Raw genomic sequence first — 20041 nt, forward strand, 5'->3', positions numbered from 1 at the left:
TTTCCTGGATTAACCCTTCGCCTTGCCGTTTGGACTCTGTTTGCTCCCCGTTTGGATTATTGCTTTCGTTTCTGGATTATCTCTCTGCCTTGCCCCTTTGGATACTGCACGCTTGCTCCACGGATTGCTCTGTCTTGCCTCTGCCATACCTGTTTGCTGTCTCCCGACCCTGCCTGTATGACCATGTTTTATAATAAAGCTTTGCACATGGATCCGCACGTCTCACGTCTCGTCAGCCCCGTAACAACTACAATACTGAGGTGCAGATATCGCACACTATTTGAAATAAACAGCATCAAGCAACTATTACTGCAAGAAAATATTACTATTATTAAATAGTGTAAATATAGCCTATTGCTAAGAAAATAGGATATTTTCACTTAGTGTAATTAGAATTAATTGTATTCACTGAATTCAAATAGCCGCTGCCAAAATCAAATTACAGAAAAATTAGGCTATTTATTATTTATTTTATGCTACAATTGTTGTTAGGTCTTAACTAAACACATTTATAGTTACAAAGTAAGACAACAACAACAATATAGCCTAATAATAAAATAGTACAATAGGCTAATAATAGCAATTATAATATAAAATAGCCTAATAATGATAATGATAATAAGCAATGAACCAGATGGGCAAGATTACATAATTCTTATTAAATCGTTGTCCATTCCACTCCGACGCCACTACAATTGAGAGACTGTTATTCATGTCTTAACTTTCAGAAGAGTGTATCAGTGCAATATAATTAACACAACATTGAAATGGCTGAGACAGAGATGAGAAAGAGGTTCAATAGACTTTATCATTCATCTTGTCCACCGATACTTCAAGAACTGGACAACATGTTATTTAAAAATAATGCAAGTTGGGCAATTCCACCGAATGGGTCATTTGTTTCCAAAACTGTTAAAATGCTTTTTTTAATTTTCTATATTTTTTAAATAGTAATAGACATTTAACTATTGAAAATCTGTATTGGTCCATCTCAGGTAACTTTATAAAAAAATTTTCACAATTTTTAAGTTGAAGATGGATGCATTTTTCTCAGTCCTGTTATCAAAACTCTAATCTTTTTAAAAAGCATGTTTAAAAATATGTCCAGAAATTCCTTCATTTCCCCCTCAGGGACATGTTTATTTGAAAGAAATTGTTGGTTTCATGGTCAAAAAACATTTTTATCATAAAAAATCATTATCTACACATGGAGTACATGCTAATGTTATGAGAATACTCAGCAAATTATAGTGATTCACCAAAGATTTGTATTTTTAAAATAAACAAGTAACATATAAGAAATAATTTAGGTAACAGGACAGTATATTTATAATGACGCTCCCAGCCAGCGTCACAATATCATCAGATATACAGAAAAGAAAATAAGAGCACATGCTTCCGATCATTTCATTGCATTCAGAAGATCCAGATGTTGCAATATTATCTTGAAAATGTGTCTTGTGGATTTTTCCCTGTTTTTTTGAGGGGGAAATGTGTTAGGGTAACAGGACTGAGTGAAAACCTGGGGACTTGACTAAAATGTGTATTTTATCCAAAATATTATACATTTATTTTTAAATAAATGTATTTAAAGCACAGATGGGATATGGAGGTACACAAAAATGCAAAATAAAAATTATTTCTGAAGGATTTTAAACATTATATTTAATGTTAAATTGTAGCGTTAGACACTGGGGACATGAACAAATGCTATATTTTCAGTGTTTTAGGTAGTTTTTAATAATTTTTAAAATGATATATTTTAAATTTGCAGTTAGATTAATGTGCAGGACACTTTGCTTAATAATAACATGTATATTATAGTTAATTATTTATGCATCTTTGTACCTATAATGTCCTGGGGACACAAATGGCACCCATTTGGAATGGCCCAGGGTGTATCACGTTTGGTACCAATGGTCCAAAAAATCCGAGCCGAATTGGGCAGAGAGTGCAAATATGTCGGCTCATCAAACGTGTCGGTGTTATACTACATCAAAATGTACAGTAAAAAAACCCCCCGCTTTTAGACAAAGAGAAACGCCGGCACGAATTTGGGCACGCAATATGATAACTCGTCCATGTAGCCTAAATACAATTATATTAATAAATAAATAAATAAATAAAATCCAGCAAAACGTTCAAACTTTGTACGCATTATGTTTTATTTTTCATTTTGGTTGCATTTTTTATTTGATATATTAGAAGAAAGAGTAATGAAACCAAAAGTAAACATGAAAAAATGACATGAAGTAATTTTTTATGTTATGGCTAAATGAATGCCTTGTTCCTTTTTCTTTTAATTATCCGAAGGACTTGGTGGCCAATAAAAAGAAACAGGATAAAATTACTTTTTTTTAAACCATTAACAATAAATAAATAAATAAATAAATCCAGTCATAATTTAATGTTTCATTGACAAAACAAATAAATAGAGGAGCCGTTTCTGCTCATGGACGTTCTTCCGCCATCTTTGGCCAATGCTGACGCTAAAAAGAGGATTATGGGAAAACCAGATCTCATTAATATTCATGAACTCATTACCATAGCTATTCTTACTAGTGAAAATGGCATTTCTAGATATCTGTAAAAGTATTTTTACTAGTTAAAATGATATTTAAGATATCAGTAATTCTATTTTCACTAGTTGCAAGGGCAATTTCAGATATCAACTGCCTTTGTTGATATCAATAATTATTTTGTTACTAGTAAAAATGTGAATTCTTGATGTCAACAATTCAGTTGTTACTAGTTGAAATGTTAATTCTTGATAAATGTATTGCAACACGTTACATTTGTTATTTCTGATATCTGAAAATGCATTTCTGATATCAATATAATTTCTGATATCTAAAATGACTTTCTTACTAGTAACAATCTCATTCATGATATCAGAAATGAACATTGTCACTAGTGACAATTTAATTGTTGATATCAAGAATTAAATTGTTGATATCAAGAATAGACATTTTTACTAGTAAGAATTGTATTTCTGATATGTGAAATTGGATTTCAACTAGTAAGAAATTAATTCTTGATATCAACAATTGATTTTGAATGGCAGCCTATGGTGACATTTAACTAGTGAAAATACAATTACAGATATCAACAATTTAATTCTTGATATCAACAATTAGCATTTTAACTAGTAAAAATTGAATTGCTGATATCAAAAATAGCCATTGTTACTAGTAGAAATCTAATTCCTGATATCAAGAATTAACATTTTAACTAGTAAAAATTGAATTGTTGATATCAAGAACTCATATCCTGAGAAGGAATAAAAGTCAAAACGGCTTGCCATACTGGGGTAGCCTTTATAAATATCCAGCTGTACCAGTTTCGGCCGACAGGTGGGACTGTTGTCAGATGGCAAGATTCAAGAGACTTCTTATATATCATTTGGAATAGCCTAATCAATATAAACTCGCAAATTAGTTTTCTTCCCTTAAATTTACGAGCAATAGTGTATATTCTTATAATGATTTTATTGATAAAGATGCTTAAAAAAAAGAACTAAGTGTAAAGTATTCGCTTTAGATTTACATTTCACTTTGCAAAAAAAATAAATAAATCTCTCCTCCAATAAAATGGTCAGTTATTCATTCAGTAGAAGAGCCGACGCCAAAGGCAAGAAAGTCCTTAGTTTCGCGGAAAAGTTGTACTGTTAGCTCAGTGCTTGGAGTCGAATGGGTGTACCCCAGAAAGTAGGTGGGACTGGTAACTGCAGGAAATAAAAAAAAATAAAAAATACAAAAAAACGGATACGAAGGGCCAAAAACAGATGTACGAAGACAGGCTGAACAGCATACACACACAACATTAGAACAAAAAGCACCAAATGGATTTAACAATTACATGTTTTCAAAAACATGCCCTAAACGAAACTCGGAAACAACACTGTAAGTTATTTCGAAATTTATTTTAACATATCTAGATTAACATATTTAGCAAGTAAGTGTAGCATGTGATGACGCATCAGCTAATATGTTATAAAAGGAAATTAACAGAAACATTTTCTCATTTAGTTGTTATACCACGAAATGTAAAATGATTTCAAGAGCCCACTACTGGGGTACGATCTGGCTAAACTTTTACAGAATGACCTTTGATATCATTCTCATTAATATGTTTTTAAAGTAGCCTACCATTCATGTAAAATACTATTTTAGGGTTATCTTACTGCATCTTTACCCATCATTGACCCTAATATAGCATACAAAATTGCAGTTAAATAGGCACTGTATTATACAGGTTTAAACCTGTTTTGTTCAGTTTTGATAAAAGCAAATAACACTCCCCGTAGTACTATAAATGATAAAAAAAAAAAATTACAATACAATTTTTATTTAAATAGTAATTTCATTTAACACCAGAGTGTTGATGTCTGAAAATTACTGACTGAAATCCAACACGTTTTTTTTACATTATTTATTCTTACATTAAATAATCTAGAAATATACAAACTATTTTTGTATAAGCTTTTCTCTTTGTCTTAATATTTAGAACCGATGAAAATAAATAAATAAATAAGTTGGTCCAAGCATCAATCTTTTAAAAATGAATGGTCATACTAAAAATCAATTAAAATAAATAAGTCAATAAATATGTGGTAACTTGCTATTTTGTAACATTTTTTTACAGTTCACAGGGAAAGGTCGTGGTTATGGAAGCTTTTTACTGGGCTGTGTCTACTAGTATTCATGTGTTTTTTGGTGAGTTCATGAAAATATATTTTTATGGCTGCTGTTAGTTGTTTCCTAAATCAAATTTACGGGCATTTTGTTCCTAAGACTAAGCATTTTCCTGGTACACAAATCAGAAGGCCAAATTAATTGTTTGTCTGAGATCCTTTACAATTTGCTTAGTATTAATTATGCATTGCACTTTGTACATTTAGGTTTACATTTATGCTCAAAGTGACTTAAATAAATACCAGCCCTCACTCATAGTTCTATGATATAAAATTTTTGTCATTAATCATCTACCCCCATGTCATTCCAAACCCGTGAAAGCTTTGTTAGGAACACAATTTAAGATTGTTAAATTATTAATTATTAATGATTGTGACTTGCTTGGCCATTTTTAGTTGATAAACAGGAAAGTGGGTCCAGCTGAATTAAAATGGTGATTTGTTGGATTGGTATAAAAAAGGTTATTATACCGCGGCAGTCGTCGTGTGAAGCCCTCCTAGTGTGAAGACCGAAGAGTGTAAAGACCATCAACTCTACCGTGCGACTCCACCGGGCAGGGACACTGGCAAGGGATAGAAGTATCGCTTTTTATTTTAGTTTATTCATTTATATATTTATTATTGAAATGTTGTTATATGCATGTGTCAATTTTATTTAATTTCTTTATTTTCTTAAATATGTGGGTATATAGTATTTATAGAGTTGTAACTTTTAGTTTTAGTTACTTTTTCTTATTTGTAAGTCGCTTTGGACAAAAGCGTCTGCTAAATGACAAAAGTAAAGTAAAAAAGTAAAGTAAAGATATTTTGGATGAAAACCGGGAGGTTTGTGACTGTCCCATTGACTGCCAAGTAAATAACACTGAAATGCAAGAAAAGCCAATGCCCAGAAATGCCCAGAAAAGTATGAAAAGCATCATCAAAATAGTCCATCTGTCATCAGTGGTTCAATCTGAATTTAATGAAGCAACGAGAACACTTTTTCTGTGCAAAGACAAAAAACAACGATTTTAATCAACAATTCGTCTCCCCTGGTTCAGCATAGAGCCATTTTGGAGAATATCCGCTGGACGCAAGCAGCGTACGCACTTCTGTGTCAACAAGGATACTCATCTACATTTATTTATGCTTTGATTTGAATGAAAACAGCATATCCGGTATGTGGTTGACACACAAGAGCGGAGAAGAGAACAATCACAAACCTACCGGTTTTCATCCAAAATATCTTAAATTAAAAGTCAATCACAAATAGGCCAAGGTGTAATACGACCACACTGCTTTTATTTTCAAGGCAACAGCTTTGTTTCCTGATAATGAAACAACTTAAAATCAGTTCGAAATTGATTTTATTTCTGTAAACTCATAAAAACAACAAAACATTGCTTTTGTTAAATAATGAAAGCAGGATGTGCTTTCTGCCATCTCTGAAGCTAGAGCACGTCAGAAAAAAGAACCGAAACTCAGCATACGGATGAAAGTTTAAAATGTCTACTTTTAAACAAACCCATTCAAAAACAAATATTTCCTGATTATTGTTATCTGGTTGCATTTCTCTCTAAAGGCATGTCCAGTAGTACTCTGAAGATAAGAGAGAATTAATAAATAATTAAAATATCTCCTTTTTTCCAACACATTCATAATCATTAGGTGACTTTTACATGTGCTTGAGCGCAGAATTGAAGCTCATTTGATTATTAGCTTTAATGTAAACATGCAATTAGTTAATAATGACTTAAATGAACAACTAGTTAAGTTGTTGGGGGTAGCCCTATTAAATACCAGCTAGACGTCTCTGTTAAAGTTTTTTAAAGCATTTTAGCTACGCGTTTCCATTGTCGGATAAATTCAGCTTTCAGAACTGTCATGTCTGTAATGGACAGATGTCCGTCCGTAACATTGATTTTTCCTCTGAAACACAAAAATGATTAATTACAAAATTTATTTAAAGCCTATGTAGGCTATTTTTTATGTTGTGAATAGCCAACTCTTTCCATTTGGCAGATATTGTTGCTTCTGGGCTGTGCATTGTAAATCACAGAAAGTCTACAAATAGACCTACGTTGTCTCCTAAAAACTCGGGTCTTTTTAATGCATGTGTAGCCTATCTTATTTTCCTCATCGTTAAACAAAGAAATCCTTAGTTATAAGGTTAAGGGAACCCTTAGTGAAACTTGGGTTGCAAGAAAAATCAAAGGGTCAACTTAAGGAACCTTAAGCTTGTCCTAAGTATTCCCCTTAATTATCTGAAAGTGTTTCCTTAAGCGTTGCTATAAAGTCCTTAGTAACTATTTCACCTTGATAAATTTGAGGGACCAAAACAGCTCCCTTAAGTCATCTTAAACTCAGTATTTTTAAGATTTTAAGCTCAAATATAAGACTTAAGACATTTTTAAGACATATTTTAAGAAATAAAATCAGTCATTCTTGAGAAGTGGGACAAAACGGTGCAAAATTTAAAAAATAAAACCTTGTACTCAGACAAACGAAACAACATTTATGTATCTTATATGTACTAAGCTACTGAGCTATGCTTTGATACAAACTCGAAACTTTTCTTTTTAACAAAATGTGCTTTTTTACCTTGGACTGTGTAAAATAATTTCAATTTTATCTTTAATGGCATTCAAGATGTTTTTAACATTTCAAAACACATTATCATGTTAGCAGACAGATTACACTTAAATATAAAATATCATTAAACAAATATAAAATATCATAATGAAATATTATCAAAATATGTAACTGACGGTGGTGACGAAAACCTGAATTTGTAGTCTTTTTAACGATCAAATACAATGAATCAATAAATTACTTATTAAAACAAACACAACAAACAGGGAGTATGTTTTTGTTTATAAAGCTTTTATTCAAGAGTCACATTTGACTATTTTGATATATCATTGGAACACAAAATCTTATGGTGTTGACAAATTTGGAATTTCATTTACAAATGGAGTTCATGTAGTATCCATTTTGTTTTTGTTTTTTTTCTGTTGAATACATTTCCTCAGAAATTGGAAGATGGTCTTGACATATCATGGTTGTGACCCTCTCAGTAGTCACGCGAATGCATCACGATGAGCACAAGCAGTCACCTCGTGAGTCAAGCACGCTCAATTCATGGCTATTCTTCACGAGAAATATGCAACAAGTGCATTCAACTCTCTAGAGAGCCGAACACGCTTGCTCTTCACCACACACAGAACACGTGAGCCGCATGAAAACTGCAGGTATCAGAGCGTGCTTATCCCTCACAGGAAATAAGTAATGAGTGCAATGTGCTCATTCAACTTCCTCAAAAGCTGAACATGCTTGCTCTTCACAACACACACAACCCGCAAGCCGTGTGAAACTGCGGATATAAGAACAAAGCCTCCTGCGAGAGAATTGCACAATTGTATGTACTTCCCTTAAATAATACAGAGAAATACAGAGGTTCAGATGTTGATGTTTTGACATTGACTATGGTAGGCTTACTGTAAAATGACTGTAAAAAGCATGACTTACATGTTTTCACAAAACAAAAAGTTTTATATATATTTTTTTAAGAAAATGGATGAGTTGTATAAATTACTATATTAATGTAAACAATAATTAATAATCAATTATTACATTAAATAACAATATAAATGTAATGTATGTCTTAACCCTTTAAGACCTGCCATAGAACAGCTCCGCAGAGCATATCTTAGTATTTTTACATGCTGTGTTGTCATTCTTTTGGATATTTTCATATGCCATATATCAATACAATCCTTACATCCCCAATTTGAAGGCTATGTATGAAAAGAATCCATAGTAACTAGATAAATAGTATAACATAGTAACTCAAAAGTGCAAGAAACGCACACAAAAAATAAAAATTGTTTTTGTTTTTTTACATATTTTATTAAATACAGAAATATGACTAATGCCAACCTCAAATTTGGCAATGCAAAGAAACTTGCATAAAACACTAGAACTACACAAAATTGATTTGAACCGTTTACATAAATTTGTTTTTGAGATACACTCATTTTTATAAACAGTGCGCTGTGAAGTCAAATAGTAACATTTTGCTTTTGAGAGCAATGTTGATTGAACTGAATGAGACCATGTCAGATATTCTTGTGTAAAAATAAATTGTAATTTATAAATAAAAATAAATACATAAAAAAATACATTATCAGACCTAAACATGCTGAACCACTACATATACACAGGCAACCCTATAGCTGTGATAGGACTTGTGACAGTTCCTGTCCAGAATAACACAGAGGGGCAGTTGGCATGCTCACACATGAATGGAGTGCATTTCCCACATAGCCTGCATTTCCTGCGCCCCTGTGTGGCTTTTTTGGAGCCAACTGTACCAGAAATGGCAACAGGTAAGTGCTGGTAGCTCTCCCGTGCAGGTTGCAAGGACACACCCACATGTCATGGGCTGCTCCTCTTTGCTGTTACATAGTTGCTTGTGCAGCAAGTAGCTGTTTGTGACAGCAATGTCAATGAAATGGTGAAGCACAATCATGTACCACTTCCTGCTTTTTTTCCATGAGGAATAGTAGCCAATCAACTGATCTGAAAGGTCACCTCCCCCCATGAAGCGATTGTAATCTTTGACAGCCGTAGGAACTGGAACATCCACGCTCTTGTACCCACTGCTGGATTTGCACACTCTTTTCACAGTGTCCCCCGAGTATGCAGTGTGCAGAATAGTGCACACACTCACCTCTCATGTGTCCATCCATTTTGTGAAAAGGAGTGATCCCTGTCTGATCCACCTTATTGACCCCCGTGGAGATTTCCTTGTCAGCTTTGGTTTTTGGGACACCCATTCTTGTGTCTCTGATGGTTCCACAGGCTCCAAACCCCAGGTTATAAAGGTGCTGGAAAAGTACTGGACTGGTATAAAAATTATCACATTAAATGTGATATCCAGATCCCAAGAACTCCTTTCTGACAAGCGACATCACAGCATCGAATGAAAGTCCCTTCCCACTTACGAAATTGGACTTCCCTGTGTAAATGTTGAAATCCACTGTGTAGCCATTACTGTCACACAACACAAACAGTTTTATTCCCCACTTTGTTGGCTTGTTTTTAATGTACTGCTTCAGGCTGATTCTGACTTTGGAGGCTACCATACGCTCATCCACAGAAAGATTTTTGTCAGGGTGGTAAACAGCTTTGCAGGCTACACGTAAACTGTCACTCAACAGGGTCACTCAAGTGCATGTTCCATGTGATGCTGAGGAACCGGTCTCTGGACATGACATTTTGAGGGTAAGGAACATGGAAGATGGATTTGACATGCCAGCAATCTCTTAGTTTTGGAAGCTTTAGAATGCCCATGTAGAGTGTGAGGCCAATGTATTTGCACATTCCTTCTTCTGTGATTTCAGTCCACTTGAACTTTTTCCCTGCAACAGTATTCCTTGCTGCTTTTTTATTAGTGTTGGAACACAGTGTTTTGATAGTGGACTTGTCAAAATACATTTTGAAAAGCTCAATGGGTGTTGGGTTGTCCACAGAAGTTGACAGAGGTGGCTGCACACCTGGCTTTCTTTTGGGCAGGAAAGGATGGGGGGATTGAGGCAAATGGTCAGGGTCCTTTTCTGTTTTCCACCCACCAGAATGATTAGGCGCTGTCTCTAATGTACAACCCTTGCCACGGGACCTTTGGCTCCGACTTCTGTAGGCTCTGATGTTAGCCCTCCGACCAAAACCTCTCCCTCTACAAACCAGCACAGATGGCTCTGAGGAGCAGGATGCCTCTCTTAACATCTTCAACACTACAACAAAGAAGGTAGTTAGTTAGTTAGTTGTTTTTGGCACAAAATAAATATAAAAAAAGGTCAAGAGTAAATCCAATGTCATGCACTTGCATTCATTGTGTTTGTTTTGTTTATTCTCAACTAAAAAGCAAAGCATATCTCATGAATGTGTACTTGCGTGTCTTGGAACGGATCTATTCCTTCAAAAAAGTCAACTTCATCCCCACTAAAAACAGAGTCAGGAGCATGAGCAGTCAGAGAGTTCTGTCAGTACACGATCCGTTCCACCTGCACGATCCGTTCTGCGCATGCGCTTAATTACATAGTAGAAAACGTCACAGTTTCCCTACACTATTGGCATCACGCATGCGATGAAACACTTGATGGGTTCGCCAGTCTGTTCTCTGTGTTAGCCTTAAGTGATCACAGGTCAAACCTTGCTAATGTCCTCTGCTTATGTGTTTCAAACCTAAATATGGTTTGGTATTCCTCATCTCCAAACCCATGTTTAGACGTTAATGGCTGTATGTTGAGTTATTTTCAGAGGACAATACATCTATACTGTTATACAAGCTGTACACTGACTACCTTAAGATGCATCACAGTTTCATTTCTATAGTGTTGTCCCATGAAAAGATATAACCGAATATTTGGAAAAATGTGAACAGTGTACTCAATTTTGTGAGATACTGTAACGCAAATTTATGTGCAAGTCATCAAGGTAAATACAAATACAGACATGTCTCCTGGTTGCCTCCTCTACCAGCCTGAAGTACGCTTTCCCAATCTGAAAGCACAGAACGTGTTGCATAATTGCAATAAAGGCATTAGAATCATCCAAACTCTTTACGGCAATATCCACTTACATTGCTCTCCACCTCCTCATCTAGCCCCAGGCTCCAAAAGTCCTCCCTTTGAAGACACACTGGGCCATCCAGAACAACAATTTCTTTTGCTGGACGTGCTCTGTCCAGCACATAGGTCAGCTAGAAATAACAAAAAATGTCTCAGTTAGGAATGAGCAATCATGCATTTATTATTTGAAGCACACCAACAAGCTGTGCGTGTGAACTATCCAGTTTAGTTTGACACTCACCAGTTGTTCTTGCTGAGGACCCAACCTCTTGGACCACAGTGCACCATCATTGGCATACTGGTGGTCCACCAGTCTAATGTCCTCTGCATCGTTTTGACTGCCCTCAGATTCATGGCTATGGTCTACACAACAGGAAAGTAAATACTAATCGTCATTGTCAAGTGTCATGTTTATATTTGCTATGTCACCAAGTAGGATTATTACAATACCTTGTGGCTGAAAGTAGGGCCTCAGCTGCGAAACATTAACTTTCTGTATTTTCCCTGACATAGCCACACTTGTCAGGGATGTGAGGGTGAATGGCCCTTGGTGGAGATCCTGTAAACAATTTCCCTTCTTGACCTTCTTTTTGGGCTCCCCAATTAAGACCTCGTCCCCTGCCTTGACTGAGCACTGGCGAGCACCCCTTTCCTTTTCTTTGCCTCAAGAGCCTTTTTTTGTTTCCCCTGCACCTTTCCAATGTTTTTCCGTACCTTAAAGATAAGAATCTATTAATTACTATGCGAACATTCTTATTCAAATTGAACATGCCATCCACACAACTCTGAACAAACCGTTTCATTGAGGGCCTTGACTCCAGCTAGTTTGAGCTCCAGCTCCTCCTCTGGGTCCGCCAATTCAAAGGCGGCGTCTGTCTCACAGGCATTTAATGCCTGTGGTAGAAAGGGGTGCCTATTGTACATTAAAAAAGTACGGGCTGTACTTGGTGGATCTCTAATTTGAAACAAAAGGTTTTGTTAGATTGCACTGAACCACAAAATAAAACTTAAAACGTATGCGATATACGTTATCTAGTCATTTTGAATAATAACCTGTTTTGCGGTGTTTATTCCATAAACTATGGCCTGCAGGTGGATGTCCCAATCATCCTGGTGCTGATTAACATATTTTCTGAGAGTCCTCTTCACATTTTGATTAGTTCTCTCATCCTTTAACATAGAAAGGAATTACTACATGCACTTATACATTGGCTAAAGTTGACTTTACTATTTTGCGGGATGTCATGATGGCACACTAACTTGGCCGTTTGACTGGGGATAGTATGCACTTGTGATGGCATGCTTGATGCTCAGCGCTGCAAATATTAAGCTGCACATAATTCAGACACACATGGTTATTTTCAATATTTATTGGTCTCAGAAATGACCAATGACCGCTTAAAACAGCGTGAATTGTGATGATGTCATATGACCTGTGTGAAGGGGGTGAAGGGAGAGGGTAATCAGGACACATACCTCGTTAACAAATGCACGGCCCCTGTCAGTGATGATTTTCCGGACCATACCAAATGTGTACAGCTTTGACACAAGTGCCTCAGCCACTTCAGTGCTGGAGCCACACTTCAAAAGTTCAGCGATAACCCACTTGGTGAACAGGTCTGTCACCGTGAGGACGTATTGATGGTCTTTCACGTTTTTTTTCAGTGGACCAATGAGGTCCATACCGACCACCTCCCACGGCTCTTTCACCTGTGGAGATATGTAATATTACCACATCACCTTATACATAACTTGTTGCTTCAAGTGGTACATCAAGGTAAGCTCACCAAGGTAGGCAGGAGACACAGTCTTTATGGGGTCATTCTTTTGGCATCTGTGACAGCTTTTGACTTGATGGATACATTTATTATTTAGACCAAATAATTAACTGAAGTCAAACAAAGCCACTAAATCAATTCATTGCCTGAGAGCCATAGTGTTAAATTCCATGAGAGTTTCAAAAAAGTACCCAATCTGCCACATCTGCCTTTATGCTGTCCCAGTAGTACCCCACAACAACCCTGTCCATGGTCGCCCTCACGCCCCCATGGTTCCCTGTGCCAGGGTTGTTGTGGCACTCCTCCAGGACAGCCCGCCTCTGCTCCTCAGACAGCACAACCAGACGCATGAATTGTGCACTGGGGCCAGTGTAGAATAATTTACTTTCTGTGATAGACAAACAATGTTTGTTAAGTAATGATTTTGCTGCTTTGCTGGGTATTACAGTACAGCACTTATGTGCACATGTGTCTTTGTTCAGGGATGCAAACACATGTGTGGTGAAAAATGTTGGCGGTTACTATGTCTGACTAGATGGAACGTTGTTACTGACAGGCTCACACGTGTTAACTAAAGCAATGCTAATATTATTTCAAATACCCACACTCACCTCTTATAACGAAATTTGTAGCCATTCGTGAGACCTTCTTCTTCAACGTCGCATCCACCAGCCCGTCAACCAAATATTGCCTAATGGCAGCGTAAACGGCAAACTTTTCTTTTCTTTCGCTGCACACCAGTTTCTTTCGCTGTGAGGGAATGAAAGTCTCATGGTACAAAGGTGTGCAAGCGTGGAACAGATCGTGCAGTGTCGTAAATCGGCGCAAAACAGAATTGTCTTTTTTTTTTTTTTTTTTTTTTTTTTTTTTTTTTATTCGAAGAACTATAACATACAACATGTTATCAAGAAACAAAATAATAAAATAAAAATAAAAGGATAGAAAGACAAATTACAACAAATAAAACAGTAGCCAGGGGGAGGAAAGTATTAAACTTGAAAATAAACAAAAAATACATATATACATGTATATATAAAATCAAATAAATAAATTGTAAAATTCACAAACTTTCAAAGTTCTTACAGCTTTCTTATTCACAGAGTCTCTGATACTGTCAATATAAATACATATTTCAGTTAACAAAACCATAAAAATGGGTTTTTTATTGGTAAATTTACACTTATGAATGTAAAATTTGGTCAACAGAATAAGTAAATTAATTAAGTAAAAGTACTGTTCCTCTTGGTCAGGATAGTCAGTAAAGCCAAAAAGTACATTTTCCCATAAGAGTGAAAAAGGTTTTAAACACTGAATATTCTCCCTAATAAATTTTTGGACCTTACACCACAGTGTAACTGAGTATGTACAGTGCCAAAATAAGTGCAAGGCAGTTTCCTCGTATTCATTACAAAAAGTACAATTTACATTTATTCCTTTTTTAAATTTTTGTAAATAATGACTTGCTGGATAAAATCTGTGAATAAGTTTATAAGAAACTTCTTTAACCTTATTTCTAAGATGATATTTTTGTGGTAACAACCACACTTTCCTCCAGCAAATCAATTTTCCATTTAATAAGGAGATCCAGTGAGACAAAATATAAGGTACAGTAACAATTTCTCTTTGGAAAAGAGTACGAATAGCTCTATTATTATTCTTGAGGTATGATGAAAAACAAATTTTACCAACATAAATTTTAGTAACATCTAAAGACACTGAACCGGAAGAATGGTCTTTGTCAATACCTCTAAATAGCATTTGTGTACCAGAAGGAATTGAACCAAAAACCATTGCAAATTCTTTTGGAGTGACTGGTATTTTATAATAAGAAAGGAATTCATCATAAGAAAAGAGTATTCCTTCTTTATTATATAACTGACTAACCAATTTAATATCGTTGTCAAACCAGTTCTTTAAGAAAAGAGATTTGTGTTTATAAAGGATGTTTCTGTTATTCCAGATGAAGTAGCGATGCGGAGAAAAATTGTGCTTATATATTAATGACCAAGATAGGAGCACTTGTTTGTGGAAAGCAGATAACTTAGCTGGAATTTTATCTATATTATAATTACATAACAGAACAAAACTAAGACCACCAATATTTGAAAAAGCATAGTGAGGGATAAAATTCCAGACAGAAGTGGGGTTTTTTAAGTGATGCTTAATCCAATTAATCTTAAAGGTATGGTTCATTGTGGTGAAATCTAAGAAATTAAGGCCACCATTCTCATATGTATTCATAATTACAGTCTTTTTAACATAGTGTGTTCGATTTTTCCATAAAAAATCAAATAGCATTTTATCAATATTTTTACAAGTAAGGTTATCAAGATACAAAGATAAGGAGGCATATGTCAGTCGGGCTATACCTTCAGCCTTCGTAAGAAGAACTCTTCCCTTTAAGGAGAGATCTCTTTGAAGCCAGAAGTTGAATTTTTTTTTGGTTTTATCTATTATGGGGTTAAAATTCAGAGAACATCTTTTCAGCTGGTCTTTAACAATAATGATACCCAAGTATGTAATACTATCCTTGACAGGAATGTTACTAATACTTGTTAAATCACAGTCTTTAACAGCCATTAGCTCACACTTACTGATATTGAGATAGAGACCAGAGGCACAAGAAAACTTATTAATAACATTAACTGCAATTGGAATTTGGTCACTATTTTTAAAAAAAAGGGTTGTATCATCGGCTAACTGGCTTATAATAATTTCTCTATTTGCAATTGAGATACCTTTAAGAATACTTTTTTTAACATGCATAGATAATAACTGGGTTACAAGCAGGAAAAGATACGGAGAAATAGGACAACCCTGTCTAATACCTCTTTTTAAATCAAATCTAGAGGTAGTTCCATGTTTGAGTTTGATTGAGCAATTTGCATTATTATACAGGGTTTCAACTGCTGCACAAAAAAACTCACCAAACCCAAAAACCTTTAAAGAAGAAAATAAAAATTGATGCTCCACAGTGTCAAAAGCTTTGCGAAAATCTAAAAATAAAATAAAACTATTTTCATCAATCAAGTATGAATAATCTAATGTATCTAAAACCAACCTTACATTATTCGAAATGTGCCTGTTTTTCATAAAACCTGACTGAGTTTCATCTATAATATATTCTAATACATACTTAATTCTTTTAGCAAATATAGAGGCAATTAATTTATAATCATTATTCAAAAGACTAATTGGCCGCCAATTATCAATTATAGTCAAATCTTTTTTAGGCTTAGGAATAAGGGTAATTAACCCCTGAGTCATGGTAGATGGGAGGCTGGACTTAGATAAACTTTCACCAAAAACTGAATGAAGAAAAGGCGCTAGTTGCTCAGCAAATAACTTATAAAATTCTGAGGTTAGACCATCCGTTCCGGGAGACTTATTATTTTTTAAGTTATGAATTGAATTGGTTATTTCTTCTAAACTAATAGGTTGATCACACACAGCCTTATCTAAATTATTTATTTTTTTATTCACTCCCACTGAATTTAAGAAATCATGTGAGGCTTTAGCATCATATTGTGACGCGTAGAGATTACAGTAGAAGGTGGAGCAATACTCTGAAATCTCTTTAGGGTCCTTTAATATTTTATCATTAATTTTTAATTGATGAATAGTATTTAACGTAGCTTGATTCTTTTCTAATCTAAAGAAGTAGGAGGTATTCTGTTCACCTTCCTCCAGCCATCTTTTCCTAGACCTTATAAAGGCTCCTTCAGCCTTTTTTTTATAGATGTTGTCTAGTTTGCTTTGTAATTCTGCCATATTTGTTTTATCTAAATCTGAAAAGTTATTAGACCCTTTGTTTAGGAGTGAGGTAATTCCAAATATAATTTTATCTTCCTGTTCTTTATTAACTTTAGCAAGATGACTGCCAACATGCCTTAAATATTTAGAAGCCTCAAATTTAAAAAGTTCCCAATTAGTGCAATATAATTTTTCTGTATTAGCCTTTTTAAAAAAATACTTAATGAGACGTGTAATCTCTATTTGTACTGATTCGATTTTCAGTAAAGAATTATTGAGTTTCCAATAAGATGATTTTGCAGGACTATAATAAGTGGATATCTGCATATTGAGAAAAATGGCTTTGTGGTCAGTAAGAGGTGTTGGAAATACCTCAACAGAAATATTATGCAAGTCTACATTCCTAGATGTAAGCCAAAAATCTATTCTTGATTGCCTGGAGAAATCAGTATTACACCAAGTATATGTTTTGTTATTTGGATATTTTTGCCTCCAGATGTCTATTAAGTCATATTTCTCCATAAAAGTTTAATAGCAAATTATATGGAGTGTTCTTTGGTGGCATACGATCTAGCATATTATCTGGAGCAATGTTAAAGTCTCCTCCAATACAAATTATACCAGATGGATATTTGTTCAGCCATAAGGCAATTTTGCTTTCAATCACCTCAAAAAGAGATCTGTTTTCATTTGAAGAGTTGTAACCATACACGTTAATCAAAAAAATGAAAATGTTATTAGTATAAAGAACCAAAAAAATCAAATGCCCGCAAGGGTCACAGTAATAATGTAGAACATCACCAGCAAACTTATTCTTTAGTGTTAAAACACCTGCCGAACGCTCAGATCCATGAGAAAACCATGCATCATTTCCCCACTGTGATTTCCAGAAGTTACAGTCATTAACAGTTGAGTGAGACTCTTGAAAGAAACAGAAGTCGGTATTGTATTTTTTCCCAAAAAGAAAAAGAGCTTTACGCTTCACAGAATCTCTCAAACCCCTGGCATTTAGAGAGATAACAGAAATAGAAATAATGAACAAGTTAGTGAACAACAACAACAACAAAAAAAAGAGTGCAAAAGAGCACAAGTAGTTAGAAAAAACCTGAGAAACGTAGCTCAGCTGAACATACTGAGAGAAAGTCCTACCGTCAAGACATGACAACTGGTTGCCGAAAGAAAGTAACATACATTAACAAGAACCCGAGCCGTAATAATACAGACGCATCATCCGTAGATGTGATAGTAGCTGGTAATCGAAGACTTCGATAAAGATCGTAAAGTTCGTCGACGATAAATTGGTCCGCTAAAGGGAGTTATGTTCGTAAAAGAAAGTCTGAGTCTTCTTTTTCTTTTTTCTTTATTTTTCAGCAGACGCAGGCAAACGGATCTCAGTACCATTAATGAAGGCGCGTGCACCGACGTAGTAGGCAGCTTTTCCAGCTGCGCGTGCTTGTTCTACCATAGGCCACAGCTTCTTCCTTCTTTCTCTGTCCAGTGGAGTAAGGTCTTCCATAAACCGCATCCCATTGTCCTTTAGATAAACCGAAGACTTCGCTGCCTTCCACACCGCATCCCTTATAAAGCGTGAGGTAAACTGCACTATGACAGCACGAGGGATAGACTTGTTGCCAATTTCGTTTGACTTTTTCCCCAATCTGTGAACTGAATCTATAGCAAAGGAGAAATTGCCCTTCCCTTCAGGATATGTTTGTTCACATATGCGGATGATTTATCCCTGATGTTCTCCCTCTCCTTTTCTGGAATCCCTCTCAGCCGAAGATTCCAGCGCCTTGAGTATCTCTCCAGGTCAGATAAACGAGTTTCACACGTCTCAATTCGCTGCTCCCCGAGTTGCAACCGAGAAGCTAGGTGGTCAACTTTCACTTTCACATCTTTGACTTCAGCAGAGACAAAGTCCACAGTCTTTTTCAATCCCTCAATTTTCATAGCGTTGTTACTCACCAACTTTTCAAGAGAATCGGAGCGCTCGTTGATCAGAGATGATAACATCGCGACCACATCTTCCAAAGTTTCCATTTTCCCTTTCTTAGAAGTAGGCTTAGTTGGAGTGTCGGGAAGATGAGTTAAGCAAAGAGTATCCAGAGTATGTCCAGGACCGGGATCAGTAACAGCAGAGAGTGCGTAGTCGTGCATATCTACAGATACATCCATCAGACTTTTCGCCCGTTCTTTACGTTTTTCAGCACTTTTTGGCATAATTATTCCACAATTACATCCTTAACAAAACGCACAATGGATGTGTAAGGCAACCAGTTGAAAGTAGACAGTTTACGTGAGTTATAATGTTTTTTGCCAGCAGAGCTACTAAAAGTTATCTTAACATGCCGCCATCTTGGAGCCTCCCCTCGTGTATTTTGTCGCAAAACAGAATTGTCATTTGCGCATTGTCATTTGCGCATTCGCGTTTTCTATTACGTCATTATGCGCATGCGGGGACGGATCGTGCAGGCATCCCGGATCGTGTACTCACAAGTTCCTCTTCGTCGGACACGAGCAGTAGTTACAAAACCTCCGCGTCTTGTGTACTTCTGTTTTCTATGCTGTTGTGCAGGTGTATCTTTGTGCCTGCAACGTTTGTGATTGTGCTTGCATTTGTAAATGTGCATATGTGTGTGCATGTGAAAGAATAAATAATGAAGCAACTAATTGCAACGATAAAAAGAGACGAGTAGAACGCAATAGAATGGCATATACAGCAAAACGAAGTCAAATGTCGCGCCTTGTGACGTCATCACGCGTAACTAAGTAACAAACGTAACTAAGTATCAGCTACCAATCGCAAATCTATAGAGCACATGTGCAAAGATGCACAATGCATTTTAGTGCTTTTTGTTGCAAACGCATATTATGCATTATGTGGAGACTTGTTAGAGGGTGAAAAAAACGCAACATGAGCATGTTGTAGGCTTGATCTGAACGTGTAGCATCTTTGATTTTGTATGCAAAAAGAATTATTGTGCTATGTATTTAGTTTCATTTTCTACTGGCTTTTAAACAGAGACACGCAAACGGGAGCGCGGGCGGATTAATGGATTAATTTTCCTTCATTATTCAGCAGGAGGATCCTCTACGCTGTAAGCTGTGCGTCGGTTCCCTTTCGAAGGAACTTCGAACTGCGTCCTCTAGGGGTCGCTACGGGGAACGCCTTGGCATGACCGGTGTCTTGAAGCATATATCTAATC

The 20041-nt window shown here is 35.8% G+C and overlaps 1 protein-coding gene across 1 annotated transcript in view; it reads left to right on the forward strand.

The window, feature by feature from the left end:
• The first annotated feature begins 3762 nt into the window (after positions 1 to 3762).
• The window catches only part of LOC306851437 (NXPE family member 3-like), a 34022-nt gene continuing 17743 nt past the window's right edge, over positions 3763 to 20041 (forward strand). The window contains exons 1-2 of the mRNA XM_079387661.1: positions 3763 to 3902; positions 4645 to 4715. Of these exons, the coding sequence (XP_079243787.1) occupies positions 3842 to 3902; positions 4645 to 4715 (132 nt within the window). The 5' untranslated portion in view covers positions 3763 to 3841. The remainder of the gene's footprint in view (positions 3903 to 4644; positions 4716 to 20041) is intronic.

This window comes from Barbus barbus (genome assembly GCF_936440315.1).
Source record: "Barbus barbus genome assembly, chromosome: 31".
NCBI lineage: Eukaryota > Metazoa > Chordata > Actinopteri > Cypriniformes > Cyprinidae > Barbus > Barbus barbus.